At 44.7% G+C, this 18208-nt stretch overlaps 1 protein-coding gene and 1 long non-coding RNA gene across 6 annotated transcripts in view; one reads left to right on the plus strand and one right to left on the minus strand.

Annotated features, from left to right (window-relative positions):
* Window positions 1-2055, minus strand: part of LOC143834713 (uncharacterized) — a 34393-nt gene extending 32338 nt beyond the window's left edge. For both annotated transcript variants that reach the window (XR_013229879.1, XR_013229878.1), the window contains exon 1: window positions 1280-2055. This is a non-coding gene — a long non-coding RNA (uncharacterized LOC143834713). The remainder of the gene's footprint in view (window positions 1-1279) is intronic.
* A 4014-nt stretch (window positions 2056-6069) lies between these two features.
* Window positions 6070-18208, plus strand: part of LOC143834692 (L-gulonolactone oxidase-like) — a 60871-nt gene continuing 48732 nt past the window's right edge. For 2 of the 4 annotated variants that reach the window (XR_013229876.1, XM_077331372.1), the window contains exons 1-5: window positions 6081-6516; window positions 7758-7859; window positions 10671-10796; window positions 11712-11806; window positions 14295-14385. Coding sequence is in view for 3 of the 4 variants with exons in the window: in XM_077331372.1 (XP_077187487.1) it covers window positions 6514-6516; window positions 7758-7859; window positions 10671-10796; window positions 11712-11806; window positions 14295-14385 (417 nt within the window). In the remaining variant the exon portion in view is untranslated. Of the gene's footprint in view, window positions 6517-7757; window positions 7860-10670; window positions 10797-11711; window positions 11807-14294; window positions 14386-18208 lie in introns of all 4 variants that reach the window. The other 2 variants (XM_077331377.1, XM_077331384.1) reach the window with 2 other exon arrangements.

Raw genomic sequence — 18208 nt, forward strand, 5'->3', positions numbered from 1 at the left:
CGCTTCCCCACATGCAGCCAGCTGGGTGACCTTGGGCTCGCCACAGCACTGATAAAACTGTTCTGACCGAGCAGTGATATCAGGGCTCTCTCAGCCTCACCCACCCCACAGGGTGTCTGTTGTGGGGAGAGGAATGGGAAGGCAACTGTAAGCCGCTTTGAGCCTCCTTCGGTTAGGGAAAAGCGGCATATAAGAACCAACTCTTCTTCTTCTTTTCCTTTTTCTAATTGGTAATCTATGTTGTATTTTTAAAAACTCTGAATAAAAGTTTTAAATGCCAAAGATTATTGCAAGTTCACAGGAACACATTCTGAACTTGGTCTAGCAAAGATTCAAGCGGGTAGCCGTGTTGGTCTGAAGCTGCACAACAAAACAAAACAACAGTCTGAGGAAGAGTACTTGCATAAATCTTTGTTGGTCTTAAAGGCGCCACTGGACTCTGATTTTGTTTTGTTGGTCTAGCAAAGTCAGTTGTGTGTCTCCTCAGCAGTGCTCCAAGTGTCTTAGGCTAAGATCTTTCACATTACCTGCTGCCTGGCCCTTTTTGCTGGAGAAGATGGGGGTTGAACCTGGGACCTTGTGCATACCAAGCAGATACTCTACCACTGAGCCACAGCCTCTCCCCTGCTTGGGAAAAAGTGGCACTGAGCTAGGATGCTCCCATGCTTCCTTTACTCCCCATGCCTCTCCATCCCTTCCCTCCGTCTTATCACATGGTCCACAGGGACAGGAGCCTCTTTGCTTCGTTGACAGGCTTCGGTGGGGAAATACCTGGATATTTTAGGGGTGGAGCCTGAGGAGGGTGTGGTTTGGGGAGAGGAGGGGCTTCAACGAAGTGTCCAGCCAATGGCCTTTCACGTTGCCATTCTAAACAGGATGTCATTCATTGCTGGCCTAGCTCTGAGTAAAGCAACAGAGGGATGGAGGTTCCATACAGTGAATTCCATTCCATTAATGAGCCATCTCTGAAGTGATCCGGCCATATCAAAACAGAGCTGCTTGCTGCTGCCACCCTCTTTCTCGAACTTTTTGGGGAACTTTCTAAGTTGAAGCTATAGCAATAGACATGTTTAGCAATTCAGTGCTACAGTGGCGCCTTTGAGATGCCTTAGCACCACCGGGCGATGCTGAGATTACGACTGTTGTTAGCAGCTTCTGTAACACCGGTCACTAATGCCCTGAGCACCCACAGCCCAATGAGCTACTTAGACATTTTAAGCAGGAGATGACAGTGATCCGGAAGCACAAAAAGTGGTGAGAATGGAAGGAATTTGTTTACCTCAAGAACGGCTCAACCATGCTTCGCTAGCTAGGCATCAGTGGCTTTGTCTGAAAAGGGAAATAAAATCCATTAGCAGCCAGTTGCTAAAACAGTTGTGTTTGAAATGACACAAAAAAATCCCTCAGCAACCAACTACCGAAACGGATTGCAAAGGCTACCTGAGAGGGGCCGTCGAGTCCAACTTTCAAAGAGGCCATTTGGACTGGTCTCTGTCACCTGGATAGCAATCCTGCGAGATCTCCAGCCACCACCTGGAGGTTGGCAACCCCATTTGTTGAGACTCGGTAAACCAGCAAACCAACCAAACCCTTCATCTGCCTCCTCAATCGTAACCACATGTAAAGTAATCCATTTGTCTTTGTTTCCTTGATACCCTGGTCCCTCCCTCCAGTCATATTTTTTGCCCAGTCTGAAACTGGAGGCTCTTTGGGGGCAGGGATCTCTTTTACCTATGCATCTCTGTTAGGAGCCACGCACATGGATGGTGCTAAGTAACTGATAATTGCAAGGACTGGATTTCATCTCTATCACAGTCTGTTTTTCTCTACTATCTTCAAAGCATCACATTCTGTTGATTAGCAGTAAAGTAATTTTGAAGGAACCAACCTCTCCAGAGAATTCAGAGAACCCAAATATTCCTGCAATTGTGCCTTTGAAATTTAGGGGAATCAGACAATCGTTAACTTGTGGACTAATGGGCCACTGCTATTATTAACCCTTCTCTAACAATCTTGTCGGACTTTGCCCTCCAGGCTGCAGACAGAGAAGGCAAAAGGGCAGGCCTGGGATGTATTTTGCAGCTCCACTGTGTCTGGACTTAAATGCAAGGGGTGCAAAACCTGAGCTCTGGCAGTGCAAAGGATGTCAGGAGTGCATGGCTGATCTCTGCTCCTCAGCTGCACCAGCATCAGGAGACTGGGTGGGTAGCTCACAGCAATCCATGGCTTTAGAATTTCCCCTCCCCCAGGATGCCAGCCTCCAGCTGGGAACTGGAGATTCTCTAGAATTATTGCTCCTTTCCAGAAAGGGTTGCTAGGTCCCCCTTGGCCACCAGGTGGGGATGGGAGGCAGGGTTGCCAGCTCCAGGTTAGGAAACTCCTGGAGATTTGGGGATGGAGCCTGGGGAGGACCAGAACCTCAATGGGTTAAAATGCCACCCTCCAAAGCATCCATCTTCTCTAGGGGAACTGATCCCTGTAGTTTGGTGATGAGCTGTAATTACAGGGGATCCCCAGAGGATGAGCTGTATTTACAGGGGACAATATAGCATTATATCCTGCTGAGGTGCCAACCCTGTGGTCTGCCAGAGTTGGCAGCCCTAACTCCAGCCCTGCCCCAGAGGTTGGTTACTCTACAGACACCACATATTGCTCCACTAAATAATGCATGGCATGACTGAATAGGAAGTTCTCCTGTATAAGCCTTACCTAAATGCATGGGAGCTGTGCAAGAGTAATGCGGTTTAGGCAGGCCCACTCTGGTTTAGGGAATTCCTGTAGATTTTGTGTGAGGAGATTGGGGAGGGAGTTTAGAGGAGATGTCCTGTCGAACATCCAGAGGAAAAGAGCTTTCTAGTCTGGAGAGGTATAATCATTCCAGTTGAGTGCAGGACCTGCCGAAAGGTTGCAGTCAGACATTCCAGTGGACTGTAGCTGAGTTGTGCCCCTCTTCTAGTTTGCCTCATCTTCCTAGTGCCCTTCATCCACCACCCAAGGCCTCCTGTGAAGGAGCCCTCCTTTAAAGGCAATTTATCAGTGAAGGTGATGGGCAGTAGCTTCAGAAGTCCGTGTACACACAAAGCTTAGACCTAGAACAAAACTTGGTTGGTCTTAAAAGTGCCACCGGACTCAAACTTTATTCTGCTTCTTCAGAACGGCACAGAAACCCACCTGAATCTACCTTCTCCACACAGGGAGTGATCAAGATGTGGAATTCACAACCAGTGATGACAACTGGAATGAACAGCTTTAAAGAGGGATTAAATAGATGCATGAAGGATGGATTTATCAGTGGCTAGTAGTCTCCTGTGGGAATAAGCAAGATCTACAGTGCATTCATTCATTCATTCATTCATTCCCCGCCACTATCAGCGAACCTTCTTGCAGTGAGTTACATAAATAAAAAATAAAAACCCACATAAAAAGTGAAAAACCTTCCCACACACCCCCATTACTGAACAAAACACAGTGTGTGTGTGTGGGGGGGGGGGGAAATAAAAGCCCAACCCCCTATTTCTGGCATATCTGCCCCAGGGATACGTCAGTGTTGTTGTTCATGTTATGTTAAGTTATGATTGTTACCTGACAGATTGTTATAATGTTCTATTTAATTTTATACAACGTTCTATATAAACCACCCAGAGCCATAGGGAAGGGCAGTATAAAGATCCAAATAAATTTCCAGCAGCCCCCCCCCCTCTCTAGTGTCTCAGGGGAATGTCCAGGGTGTCGTCCATAGATGTTTACAATCGCTGTTTAACCTGGAGGGGCCCCTCGGATCTTCCGTGTCCCAGCTTCAACCAAAGACCTGGCGGAAGAGCTTCATCTTAATTACCCTGCGAAATGGCAAAAGGTCCTGCAATGTCCTCAGCTCTTCCAGGAGCTCATTCCACCAGGTCAGGGCCAGGACTGAAAAGGCCCTGGCCCTGGTCAAGGCCAGGTGAACCTCCTGAGGTCCAGGCACCAACAACAACTTAGTACCCACAGAGCACAAGGACCTAGGGGGCGGGGCATAAGGCAACAGGCGATCCCTCAGCTATGCAGGTCCCAGACTGAGAAGGGCCTTGAAGGTTAAAACCAGAATCTTGAACTGAGCCACAACAGGCAACCAATGCAGCTACCTCAGCACTGGCTGGATGTGGGCTTTACAAGTTGTTCCCGTGAGAACAACTTGTAAAGTCATATTCTGCACCAGCTGCAATTTCTGGATCAAGGACAAAGGAAGGCACACGTAGAGCGAGTTACAGAAGTCAGTTCTGGAGGTGATTGTTGCATGGATCACCATGGCTAGGTGTTCTGGGGACAGATAGGGTACTAAGTAACCCCACCTGGCACAGATGGAAGAATGCCTGACAGGCTACTTTTGTGACCTGTGCTTCCTCAGAAAGGGAGGTGTTTACTCCCAAATTCTCGGCCATGCAGACACACTTCCCAGCTTGCCCCTTTCTTTCCCAGCCACAGGACTTCTGTCTTGGAGGGGGTGAGTTTCACATGACTGCTTTAACCACCCAGCTATGGCTTCCAAACATCTGGCGAATAGTTCCAGTGGGGGAAGTCCGGGTGGCTGTCCCTGTGGAGATAGATCTGGGTGTCATCCGCATACTGATGATAAAAGGTAAAGGTAAAGGTATCCCCTATGCAAGCACCGGGTCATGTCTGACCCTTTGGGTGATGCCCTCTAGCGTTTTCATGGCAGACTCAATATGGGGTGGTTTGCCATTTCCTTCCCCAGTCATTACCCAGCCCCAAACTCCAGTCCAGCTGGGCCAGAGGGCACATAAAGATGTAAAAAGTGTGGGGGAGCGAACCACCCCTTGTGGCACTCCACAAAGAAGTGACTGGAAAATTCTGTAGGGGAAGCAGTAAAGGGGATAGCTAGCTAGAATATCAAGGTCTGGGACATCTCCCTGTTCCAAACTGTTCTCCTTTTTGTCTGTGATTCAGGTTTCCCCCTGTTCTTCTGAGATATGCTTTGTTCTCTTCCTCTCTCCAGCTAGAGCAGACAGACAGGCTTCTATCTCTCCTATATAGTTTGTTCTCTTACTCAATAAACTTATTCTCAATCAGCGTGTGCTCAGCTTCTATGCATATTTAAGCCCCCTAAACCCCTGAATCCCAGGAAGCAACATCAGGGGATGCCCTCCAGAGGAACTGATTGCCCACTGTGTGAAACAGGATGCTGGACTAGTTGTATGACTGGTCTGATCCAGCAGGGTTCTTTAATATATTCTTACGACAGCATTAACTTCTGAATTTCCAGTGTCTTCAGCATCAATGCAGACCTCTAAATCGGGCCATTTAATTCAGAACGATTCACAGAATCATGCTCTGTTTCAGCCAAAAGGAAGACAATGATCAAGAGGATGCATGTCAGCAATTCAAGAGTCTCATAAAAGAAGATTTTTTAGGACAAACCAAGCTGCATTCTTGAGCAGCAACATTTCAAGGACAGCGTCTGTGCGCTGTCACTGAGATGGTAAGGAAAGGTGGGGAGATGCTGAATGTCCTCAATGCAGAATGGAGCATAGCCGATCTTTTCATTCATCAGAAAGACAGCCCATCTCTTGTTAGGGATAGGTATCTCAAAGCATGGTTGTATGCAGGAGATCAGCAATGGGTATATGTGTCCACCCTCCAAAGAATTCTTTTCATCTAAGTTCTGAGACAGCATCCTGATTCAAAGACGATACTGTCTAGGCAAGAGAAATTACATTCAGTAGTTTTTATCTTTATCTATTCCACATAATATATTTCTGGTAAGGGCTTGGAAGAGGAGCATGTCTCATGGCTTAAGTGCCACTCAGCGCTTAACACCCACTCAAGGCAGCTGTCCCTGAGTGCCTTCTCCTCCAACCGGCCTGCCTGTCTGTCCAGCGGCCAGCCAATCGCCTTCCGTCCCTCACCCCTGACCACCCGCTCCTCCTTCCACTTCCCTCTGAGGCTTGGAGGCTGCAGATCCCTGCTGCATGAGAGCTGCCCCTGCTGGTGAGTTCCCTAACAGCTGCTTGCAGCTTTTCCAGGTCCTGGGGGGAAGGAGAGGCCATCTGCAGAGTTCTTCCATCACCCCCTAATCTAGCGCTCATTGTATTCCTGAATGCAACAGGCTTGGCCCCTAGTGATTTAATAAAGCTGGTTAAAAACTCTATTTTAATATCTCTCTATCCCACCCATCCAAACATAAAAAGGAAGAAAGGTGGCTTCTGACCCCAATCTGGCATTCCAGAACTAAAGCCCAATATTACTTATGTTACTCATTAACCCTTGCTTTCCTGGAGAGAAGCCCTGAAGAAGTTACAACACAGAAAGGTCAGGAATGACACCGCCCCCTCCCCCCCCCCACCTCGGGAGCTGATTCAGGGAGCTGATTCAGCAATTGTGGGTCAAGACCCTCTTGGAACATTGACTTTTGTAGACTATTTCAAGCTTATCTTTTCTTTCGGAGTGTCTTTCAGAGGAAGATTTCCTGTGTTCTGCATCGGTTTTCTCTTCAGTGACGAAAGGAAATTCATCACAATGGTAAGAAAATGCAATTTCACTTCAGAGAGAAATGGCTCTTGAATCTGAAGTTGGAAGGGGGGCAGGAGGTCAAGAGAAGACAAAAATTGCAGTTTTGAAAAGCCCAAAGATAATTAATTGATGAGAAGAGAGGAGTGAATTGATAGTAATTGGAAGATTGAACTGTTCCGTTGACAGAATATGGAGCCACGGCTGGACCATTCCTTTGTTAGGCTTATAGCCCCAAATGGCTCATTAATGGGAGCTAATCATAGTTGGAGACCTTTTTCTGATGGCTGGAAAGATCTCTTGAGTGAGTGGGGGAAATAGGCATCGCAGAAGAGAACATGGAAGAAAGTCACAGCTCTCAGTAGCCTGAGGTGGTGCTCCCCCCCTCCCACTCTCCCATGTGGATTTGTGGCTTTTCAGCCCTGTCAATGTGTTTCTTGGCCTCTGGTCGTGCTCTGTTTGTTCGTTTTTATGTTCTGCTTGCTGTTTGAGCAAATATTGTCAAGATGCTGCAAGCCACCAGTGTCTCCTTGTCCAAGCAATACCAAACAGAGCAGTATTACTCCTTACAGTTTAGCTGTGTGTGGTGAATTTTGAGGGCCATTCCGCACAACAGGCAGTGTTGCTAAATCTGTGCGCTATTGAAAAGTGCTGCAATCAATAGTGGCAGGTCTCGGTAACGCACACAGCCGGTTCTATCGAAAGAAAGGCTCTCCCACTAGCGCTGTTCTTGCAACTCACAAGGTCTCGCCAAAATTGCAACAAAAGAGGCGATATTTTTCCGTGCTTCTTCCCGCCCCTGGCCGTCAATCAAACAGAACAGCCAATTAACTGTTGTGTTCCTGCTTCCCTTTAAAAACTGTTTTTTTTAAAAAACCCAAACCCCTGTAGCAACACATATTTTGAGTTTGGTTGGCTTGATCATTGTGATCAGGGCAATGAGGGGGGTGAGGGAGGATGAGAGCTTGGCATTTGACTTTGAGAAGAATTTTTAGCAGAAACCAGGATGTACCTTTGCGGGAGCCAGACAAGTTGCTCTCTAGGGATCTGCTGCCAGTTTAGGAGTCTTGCTTGCTTCCATAATGCATTGCTTTCTGCATTTGGTATTATAAAGATGCCGTAAGCCTCCCATGCTGCCTCAGCCAAAGGAAATGCAACTCCATAGCATTATCCCTGGAACTTCTCACCATCTGAGGACCAACATCTCCATGACAGCAGATATCCCTGAATATGCCTCTATTTTGTATCTTTAGGAACATGGCCAAGGAGGTGTGAAATTCCAAAACTGGGCTAAGACTTATGGTTGCTCTCCAGAAATGTATTTCCAGCCAACCACGGTGGAAGAGCTCAAAGAGGTAAACAGAGGATGTTATGCTAGTGCGGATTGCCAGATGGAGTGATCGTTCTTCAGGAGGAAGGGCTACAGGGCACAGAATGCTTGCTGAGCATCCAATTGACAGCTCTGATGCTACAATATGAAACCAGAGCTGTAAACCTTTAAAGTGCAGAGAACACCCAGTGCTGTTAAGAGTGGAGTTTAGTATGTAAAGACCACCTGTATGGCAACTCTGCCACCCTGCTTTCCATGTTAATTCTAAACATGTGGGCATAAGCTGCACTTCCCCAGCAATGATAGAATAACATTTTGTGCATGCTCAGTTTATATTACTGCATATCTGCTGAATGCAGGTTGAGAAATTTATGGACATTTATGGCAGAAATTGACAGGGGTGGGACCTGGGGAGGGGAAGGATCACATCAAGGACATGATGCCATAAATTTGGCATTCTGAAGCAACCATTTCCTCCAGGAGAACTGATCTCTGAAGTCAGGTGTTCAGTGGTAATTCCAAGATTGCTCCAGGTCCCACCTGGAGATTGGCCCTCTTGCTTGGTACTCTTGGATGAGTGCTTTTGATGTTGTTGAGTTTTGTGGTTTTAATATGTTTTATGATAGTATTAGAAAGTCATATTTGGGTTTTCTAATTTTAAAACTGTTTTAATGTTTTAATTAGAGTACTTAGAAGTCATATTTTAGTGTTTGGGTAAGCTGATTTGAGCATATTTCTGCACTTACTCCTGCACACACAAAGAGGGATACAAATAATACACACACAAAGAGGGATACAAATATTTTATTAATGGAATTAATTAATGGAAGAAGAGGTATAGGTTGCAGAGGCTGTATCGCCAACACAAGGGTACAACAGTGTCATTTGAAACACAATACACAAAGCCACAGCATGGCATCCATTCTGGAATCTGCCTTCACAAGCCATACACACACAAACCCGCATGCCAAATCTACCTTCCTTCACCTTGGCCAGTAGGTGGCAAGAAACACAAACACATATCCCAGTGCTATGGTTGTAGGAGAGGTGAGGCTGTAAAGCCAATAGCACTTTAAAAAATTATATCACTGACTGACTGAATTAATGATCCTTATTAGGTGGACTTTGATTTTACTTAATTGGTTTTTGTATTGTTCACATCCATAAATAGTGGACTGTAAATAATTAATGGTTGTGGGCACTGAAAAGCAATGCTGTTTAGACTGTGTCAATCCTTCATTGTGAGCCAAGAAAGTCTGCTGGAGGGGGTTTCATGTTGTTAGATTTGTAGTGTAGTGGCCAGTCTAGGATCTAGGAGGCCTGAGTTTCAAGCCCCAGTCTGGCCAGGGAGGATTGTTGTGTGACCATGGGCAAATCACTCCCGTCAGCTTAACCTACCTTGTTTTGTACAGGGACAAAATGGCAGAGAGGGGAATGACATTGTAAGCTGATCTCCACTGGGATAAACACTGACTTTATACAAAATAAATTATTTCCTGTGACACCCTGTGATATCATAGATAATACCATATGAATAAGGTTAAAACAACATAAAAGTAGATAACAGATATAAAATATTAACCTCAAAATGTTAGACTATTGAAAGGTGTGAGTAGAACCCATACCCCTAACAAAAACAGCCCAAACTTGTGGATTATACTCCAGAGGCCAACCTAAACAATTCTGCCTTGCATGCCCTGCAAAAACGCAGTAAGTCAGATGAGGCACAAGTGTCATCAGAGAGTGAATTCCACAGGACAGGAGTCACAACTGAGAAGGCCCTTCCCCAGCTAACCAAACCATCTTGGGGCACCTGCAAGAGTTCTAGGGTGACCGAAGGGAGTAGAGAGGAGGTTAAAATGGGAGAGGCAGTTCTATAGGCATGAGGGCCCCAAACTGTTAAGGGCTTTAAAGATTAACACCAACACCTTGAATTGGATTTGGAGACTAATTATAGTCAGTGCAAATTTGGAGAAAAAGCACCTGAGCATGGTGTTCCGGACAGCAACCTGGCAGCTGCATTCTGAACCACTTGTAGACTCTTAAGTGTTTTCAAGGGTAGCCCCACATAGAGTGAATTACAGTAGTTCAGTCTGGAACTGACCACTGCATGCCTCAGGGGAGGGGGGCATATAAATAAATAAATAAATAAATAAATAAATAAATAAATAAATAAATAAATAAATAAATAAATAAATAAATAAATAAATGCATTAATGTGTCAAGGTTTGACTCAGACAAATAAAGAGCCAGCTGGTGGTCCTCGTGTAAATGAAAAAATGCCAACCACACTACCATGGAAACTTGTTTATCCAATGATAATGTAGGAACCAACCGTACCTCAGGGCCCTTTATGGTGTCTCCAGCTGTCTTGGGAGTAACCCTCCAGTGAGCATCTCCATCTTTCCCCTCCTTCCCATTGATTTGTTTAATTGTTTTTAGCTGTTTGGGGCGTGTGTTTTAAACTTACTTTAATGTTCTTCATTGTTCATCATCTTGAGGAACTTAAGTTGGGTGGAAAGGCAGAATAACAATGTTTTAAATAAATAAATGATGTGCCTAGTTGTAGTCCTCCTCAAGTTTACCACCTTCTCCAGATTTTAACCATGTCCTTGCTTCTACCCTGACACGTAATTCACAAGAGCAGTCCCAGAAGTTGTCAGTTGCTTTATTTGTTGAGTATGGTCTCAGGGATTTGGATAGGGGAACTGAGAAGTGTTGGGAAAAGAGAGGGTAGATCAGAGGTAAAGTGCCTGGGAGATCGAAATGAGGGATGGTATCATATGAGCCTCAAACTAAGGGCCAGTTTCTATATAAATGTGTGGTATCTCTGCAGATCTTGGATCTGGCCAGGCAGAGAAGTAAGAAGGTGAAAGTGATTGGGGGTGGACACTCGCCTTCAGACATTGCCTGCACAGATGACTTCATGATCCACATGGGAAGGATGAACAAAATCCTGAAGGTAGGAGAGATGCTGAATGTCAGGACTGCCATGGTAGGTTAGACCTCTGGCCCACATAGCTCAGATTCAACCTGACAGTGATCAGCCAGTTTTTCAGAAGGTCCACAATTTAAACAGGGTGGGATCACCATTCTCTGTTGTTAGTCTCTGACATATTTTTGATTGGGGAGATGCTTTATTGTATAGTTTCTTTTTTTAAAAAATCCCATCCTTCCAATAATGTAGCTGACAAAATAGGCCTTGTGGAACGCTCTTCCTAGTGAGATCAGGGCCCTCCAGGACCTTAATCTGCCCACACTGAGATCATCTAACCCTTCAGAAGATCTGTAATTATAAAATAGGCGGTTTAAGAATAATTGAAAAATGGTGCTCTTCCACCAGGCCTATGGTTGAGGCCAGGAAAATGAAAAAACTATGGGCCACCCTCCACCACTTTCCCCCTCCCAGTTTGACATCTCCAGGTACACTGGTCACTCCACACAGAGAGAACCTTCCCACCATAGATTGGGATTAATATAATATGAAAATAATCAATATAAAAATGCCAGTGGAGCAACAAAGGAGGGAAACAGTGATGAGGACTGTTTATGTTTTTAAGGAATGTTTTTAATGTTTTCAGCAATACTGAATACGCATCTCAAGCTGCTTTACATAGACTTCCAACCCAAGCATGAGACCCACGTCTCAGTGAGGCTTGCAGCTTACCCTTTCCTCCGGCAGAGATTCAATGGCCAACCCGAAGCCCCTCTAGACAAGAGCCCTTCTTTACGGAAATGTGCAGTAGGTCACATTGGGGCATGCAGCTTGCAAGAGTCATATGTGGCTCCTGAGTCATTGAGCGAGTATCACTGTTCTAGCCTAAAACTTATGAGGCAACCTCTGGGCCTCTATAACAGCCTGTCTCACCATTTGCAGATAGACAAAGAGAAGAAGCAGGTGACAGTGGAAGCTGGGATCCTTCTCTCTGATTTGAATGTGGAGTTGAACAAACACGGTCTAGCTTTGCCCATGTAAGTATCATTTGTGCTTGCTGAGATGTTGAGTGCAAACTTTCCACAGGATGGCCCAGTCACTCCCTGTCGTTTGGGAATGCAGATGTGAAGGGGCCCCTCTCGACCATGTAGCTTGTGACTGAAAGAGAAACTAAAGTCTTGATGAGTACTCATCCTATAGACCAGTAGTTTTCGACCTTCCTAACACTGCGACCCTTAAATACAGTTCCTTGTGTTGTGGTGACCCCCAACCATAAAATTATGCCAGTGTTCTTTCACAGAAATTGAACCGAAAGTGACCAATGGCATGAAGATCCATTGTTCATGATTGCATATAAATTGTTTTTTCACCCAGGGTTTCTCAGATCAGTTCTGCCTCTCGTCTCACTATTTTCTGCTGCTCCAGACAGACGAATGCTCTATCTCAATCTACCTCACAAGGCTGTTGTGTGGATGGCACACTCCCCCCGGGCCAAGCTGCTTGCCCTGCTGCAACCCCTGTGAAAGAGTCATTCAACACCCAAAGGGGTCCTGACCCCCAGGTTGAGAACCACTGCTATAGACTGTTACAGCAAAATGAAAGGGAACATGGCAACTTAAAGATTAACATATATATCATGGCATAACTAGAGCTTGTTTCACTACATGCATGGTATGTCTGCAGAATCACAGGCATGCACATGAGGAAAATTTGAGTTAAAAGGTAATGAAATGCAAAATATACATATTATGCCTTTTTCGCAGAGAAATACCACCCTCTGAACGTCCTGCGTTTTGACTCCATTACTTTATTTGAGCACTACCTGCATTTTGTCACCTGAAGGAAGAATTTCATTTATCTGAAAAAGCATATATGTTAATAAACCTGTGAATCTTTAAGGTACCATCAGGCTCTTTTTTGCTTATCTGTTCCTCCAAGTCTGTCATACGGATGTGTCAAGGGTCATCAAGTTGCAGCTGACTAATGGCAACCCCATAAGGTTTTCAAGGCAAGGGAGGTGGTGTGCCATTGCCTTCCTCTGCAGAGTCTTCCCTGGTCATCTCCCATCTAAGACCTAATCCTGCTTAGCTTCCAAGATATAATGAAATTAAGCTATACTGTACCACTGTGTACATATTATCTTCCAGAGACGAACCTACGTGTAACAGCCACAGTGATCCCCTGGGAATGTAGAAGAAATTGAGAGCAATAATGGTTTGGTGGTCAGAGTGACACCGTATGATCTTGGAGTCCCAGGTTAAAAGAATGGGACTTTCTCCAAGCCTGTTGGTAACTTTACCATCTCATTGTTTTGCCCTATGATTCAAGGTGCAAACAGCAGATTCATGGTAGTTCTTTTGATCCAACAGCCTCTGAAGAAACAGTTTTTATTGCCTATCAAACCCCACCACAAAGAATCCATCACCCCAACTCTTTAGCAGGAGTGGTGTTGAAAAGGCTTGATGGGAAGTAGGGTTTTAGGATAGGCTTCCCAACTCTGTGTTGGAAAATTCCTGGAGATTTGGGAATGGACCCTGAAGAGGGCATGGTTTTGGGAGGACAGGGTCCGCAAGCTGTCATGGAGTCTACTCTGCAAAGAAGTCAGTTTCTCCAGAGGAACTGATCCCAGTAATTCAGAGATCAGCTGTAATTCTTGGGCCTGTATTTTTTTTGTTGTATCTCCATGCCCCCGATGGAGGCTGGAGATCCTATTTTAGGAGCAGAGATGTGTTCCTGATGCTGTAAGCAAATTCTTTTATTTTCCCTGATATCAGACCAAAAGAAGCTCCTTAATCACAAAAGAACTTAATAAGATTGATTTTTGTTGTTGTTATTCAATTGGAGGTTATCTTAGAGTAATTGCAGACTCTAAACATTTTACACGGTTATTCCACTGGGTTTGGAATGAAATGGGGATGGGATGCCTTGATTTTGCCAGAAGGCATAGTGAACATGGTGGGCTGGTTTGAAAAAAACAAACATATATGTGCTAATTTTATATAAACAGTTGTTCTGGTTACATGAAACTCTGAGCACACACAAACCTTTGTTATGCCCCTAACCATTTCAGCAGGTCCAAATCCCCATTATCTGGAATATGAATCACTGTCCTTTTTTTATTCCGTGTGCTCTCTCTGCAACTTGATGGGCTGTGGCATGTGCTGGATCCAGAGCAGGTGGCAATTAGTTGCCTTTTGTTCTGAATGCCACCTGCATTCCTATCCTCTTGTCAACAATGACCCTTGGGAATCCTAGCAATGAAAACCCTTTTCTTAGGACTGGAAACTGTGTTGAATGAATGCATGGGAGAGTGAGAAGGGTCACACTGACTGCCCCGCTGCTGATTTCCATGTGCATATTTTACAGAGCCCACAGATGTTCCTTGTTCAAATTTTCCAGCTGTGTGAACCGAGTGCCAAGACCCCTTTCTTTAATCAGGAATGTCTAAAATACCATTTTGTTCCTGTAGTTACTCTGGCATTGTTGAGCTTTTCTTTGTTTTTCATTGTCCCTTTTTTGGTTCAGTCTAGGTGCAGTTTCGGATGTGGCAGCTGCCGGGGTGATTGGCACAGGCACGCACAACACGGGCATCCGACATGGCATATTTGCCACTCAGGTGAGACTCAATAGGCCCTTTCTGAAGCCCTCTCACATTCTGCTTGGCTGTTACACGGCTGCAACTAAGGAAGTTGGAAATCCTGACAAAAACCAGTTCAACAAGTCAGTCTTACTGTTTTCAAAGGTGTCAATCAGAAGCAAGACTAAATTTAGAGTCCAGTGGCACCTTTAAGGCCAACATGTTTGTATCGAAGGTATGAGCTTTAGTATGCATGCACACTTCTCAGATACAATACAGGTGTGAGAGTGTCGCTCAGTCTGTCTGCTTCATACCTAACAGCTGTGAATGCCTATTCCCCAGTTTTGCATCATGGTTTTGCAAAACGGTGCATGCACAAGGACACTGCCAATTCAAACTGATCAGTCACCATTGGTGTCACTAGGGACCATTTAGACAAATGCTAAATAGTAAGACTTCACTAATCAACGGCACTTGTTTGTGGCTGACTTAAGATTTTCAACTGATTTGTTTTTGCAGTTTCAGTTTTTGTGATTGATCTGTCTGTTTAAACAATTGCCTGTGAAAGACATGCAGTAAGGGTGCGGGAAGTGGGATTTCATGGAGCTGTAGAAGAGCACACATACACAAGAACCCAGTTGCCAAAAGTCCAGGTTAAGAGGGGATACAGTGAAGCAACCATGAATGGATTGACGAGCAGTCAAACTGATCAACAAAAAATCACTTCCCTGTTCTCAATCAGTAGGTCAGCCTTTCTCAACTTTTTCACTATTGAGAAACCCCTGAAACATTCTTCAGGCTTTGAGAAACCCCAGAAGTGGCACAATTGTGCAGAATAGGGTTGGGAAGCAGAGCTTTGTACATACCCACCTGGGACTCCTCTCCTTCCCACCCCCTTCAGACACATCACTGGCCATATGGGGGTGATGGCTCTACATGACCAGATATGGTCATATTACCTGATAAATGTATAACAAACTAAAAAAATATATTAAAAATCAATTAACTCCAAGCCATTTAGGAATCCCTTCCAGGGCTATCAAGTAATCCCAGGGTTTCAGGAAACCCTGGTTGAGAAAGCCTGCAGTAAGAGCATCCCTAATTACAACATATCCAATGGAGTTTCTGTAGCACAGAAACTGAATGTGCATATTAAAACTCTGATCAGGAGCTATGGTGTTCTCACTGTCTTCCCTCCCCCCCAGGATTCATCTGACTCTCTTATATAATGAAGGAAGAGACAAAATCACCTTTTTATAAATATTCTGCTTTTGAAATGGCACATGAGAGACTTTGATGGTTCAAAATAAAGTGTTTTAAGGAGAAAAGGTCACGTGGAATCAGGTGTAGGATGTATGAGGAGAGCAGATAATAAAACTAAGGTAATTTTGTATTCTCACAAATGCCAGATAATTTGTTGCCAGCACGTGTTTCTGCTAGTCATCAAGGACTTTAAAATTTGGAGGAGAGAAGCTTCCTTTTCAGTTTCTGCTTTAACAAATATAGGTTTCTGAGTTTCACTGACATGTAAAGGTTAGGCGGCAGCAATACACAACCAAGTTCACTTCTTTATATGCAGAACAAGGATCATCCTTCTTTTCTGAGAGCTATTTCCCTTTTTAATTGGGCAGGAATGACTTCTCTTTATTAGAAAATATTTTCCCTTTTTTGGCTTGAATGTGGATCATTCTTGTTCCACTCATTCTTTTAGCTTCCCCCTCAGTTCACAGTCAGTGCCTAACTGTCTCTTCAACTGTTAGCTCCCAATTCTCATTTGTTAACCGACTGTCTCAGCAGAATTCCATTTGAACAGCCTGTCAATCAGAGGTTCCATTAGGCATTAGCCTTTAACAGTCCATCCCAGGAATGTTTCAATTTTTGTTCCCCCAAAAGGAGAGAGTACATTTCTAGTTCTCATGACTGCAAGGAGAAGTCTGGAAATACTATCTTCTAAAGCAAAAGGGAGTTTGGCAGCAACCAAAATCCACCAGTTTGGCAATCTTGTTTAACTCCTCTCATGCCTAACTAGAGTTCCCATGTCATCTTGCCCTCTTAGAGTTTTGCTCTAGCACTTTGGATTCAGAATCTAGTCCCAAAGCTGTGAGAAGATTCACTGGACATTTGTAGAGCTCTCCCATTGCTGTCCCACCCCCTGAAATACTGTTCTTGGGGACAGCACTTTGTGGAGCATTTGAGCATGGCAGGTAGGGAGGAAATGAGAGAAAGCCACATTCTACAATTGGAACGTCCATCAAAACTCTCTGGTAGATCAACCCTATGCCTGGTTTGCAACCAAGAAATAATTCCTGCCCAGCAGCACTGTGAATCCAGTATAAATTGTGACTGGGGAGGGGTTTGGAGGCACCCAAGTAGGACAACCGGTAGTTAAAGGCAGGAGTATAAATGAACAAGCATCATGCTATACTATTCTACACTATTGTGGTAGCATTTTTGTTGATATAGCCAAAACTAAAGACTTGTCACAAGTGTGTATGTTTTTACTTAAACGTGGGGGGCCAGGGAGCCCTGTAAGATCCTTGATATAAGAGGGGGGAGAAAGCAAACCAGATGGCAATTTGACAGGTAGCAGGATCGTTAGAAGAGTCTTGGATTTACAGTGACAGGAAATGCAGAAAATATAGGATATTTTAAAAACCGTTTGTCTTGCTCCAATTGCTCCGTTTCTATTTGCACAATGTATGCATGGGGAGCTGTTATATTTCAAAGCACCAGGCAGATAGTCCCAGAAATCAAGAACTGTGAGCTGATAAGGTACAAAACAATGCGGGTTCAGCGGACAGCAACTTGGCATTCAGGGGCTGCAGTCAAAACCAATGAAAAATAGGGATGCTTGCTAAGTGCTGTGGTGCAGCACTTCCCAGCTTCTTGTTTAGTGTCCTGCCTAAAGGTATTCCAACAGTTGCCCTTGCCTTTGGGATGCTGCTGAAAACAGCGAGCTCTCATCTCTTGTTAGGGCTCTTTGAATTGCTTTCAATACAAAGGATGCAAATACCCCTCATCCTATCAACTCACCCTGTTTACATGAAGGGAGGCTTCTGGCTCATCTAGAAGTGTAGCTGTGCAGGGCCTGCAGGGTAGCAGCCCAGGCATGGGGGTCCAAGTCTCTCCCATGAATCTTCAGCTTTCACTTTTCGTTCAGAGTTGTCAGCCTTCTTACTTATGGGGAAAACATGCAGCCAGTCATCAATGGCTCAGAAAGAGGTAAGCTTCCTCCCATGGTTTTGGCCAATGAGTGCAAAGTCAATGGCAGATTGACAGGCATTTGAGGCTTGTTAAAAACTGAATTTTCATTAAATGCCTTTGACTGTTTTGGTCATGAATAGTGAACTGAAGCACAAAAATGTGGTATGTGCCCATCCCTCTTCAGAATGCTGATTAAGATCAGGGTCTAGCCTATAGTAATGCTTCTATCATCCTTGCTGGGCTATTTCCTTGAAAGAAAGGAAGAAGGAATGATAGACAAGAATCCTGAGTTATGTTTGCCCACCTGGCGTACCCTCTCTATCATATTCCTGGAAATAATCATGGAAGAGGGTCAAGGATGTGGGTGATGGGAAAGATCTCACTGCCCAGCACCCTGGAGAGCCACCTACTGCCAGTCTGAATAGATATTACTGATGGGATGATGGCCTTATTCAGTATAAGGCAGCTTCATGTATGTCTTGAAGTTGGCTCCCTTATGAAAGCCTTCAGTGCATCCTGAGCAGAGTTATAGCCTTCTGCACACACTGACTGCAATGGACTTAGAACTTTGTAACTGTGCTTAGGATTTAATGGTTTGCATCTCACGGTGGGCTGTCAAACAGAAAGTCTATTTTCACCATCATCGGCTCCACGTCTT

The sequence above is a fragment of the Paroedura picta genome, chromosome 1 (assembly GCF_049243985.1).
Source record: "Paroedura picta isolate Pp20150507F chromosome 1, Ppicta_v3.0, whole genome shotgun sequence".
NCBI classification, from domain to species: Eukaryota; Metazoa; Chordata; class Lepidosauria; order Squamata; family Gekkonidae; genus Paroedura; species Paroedura picta.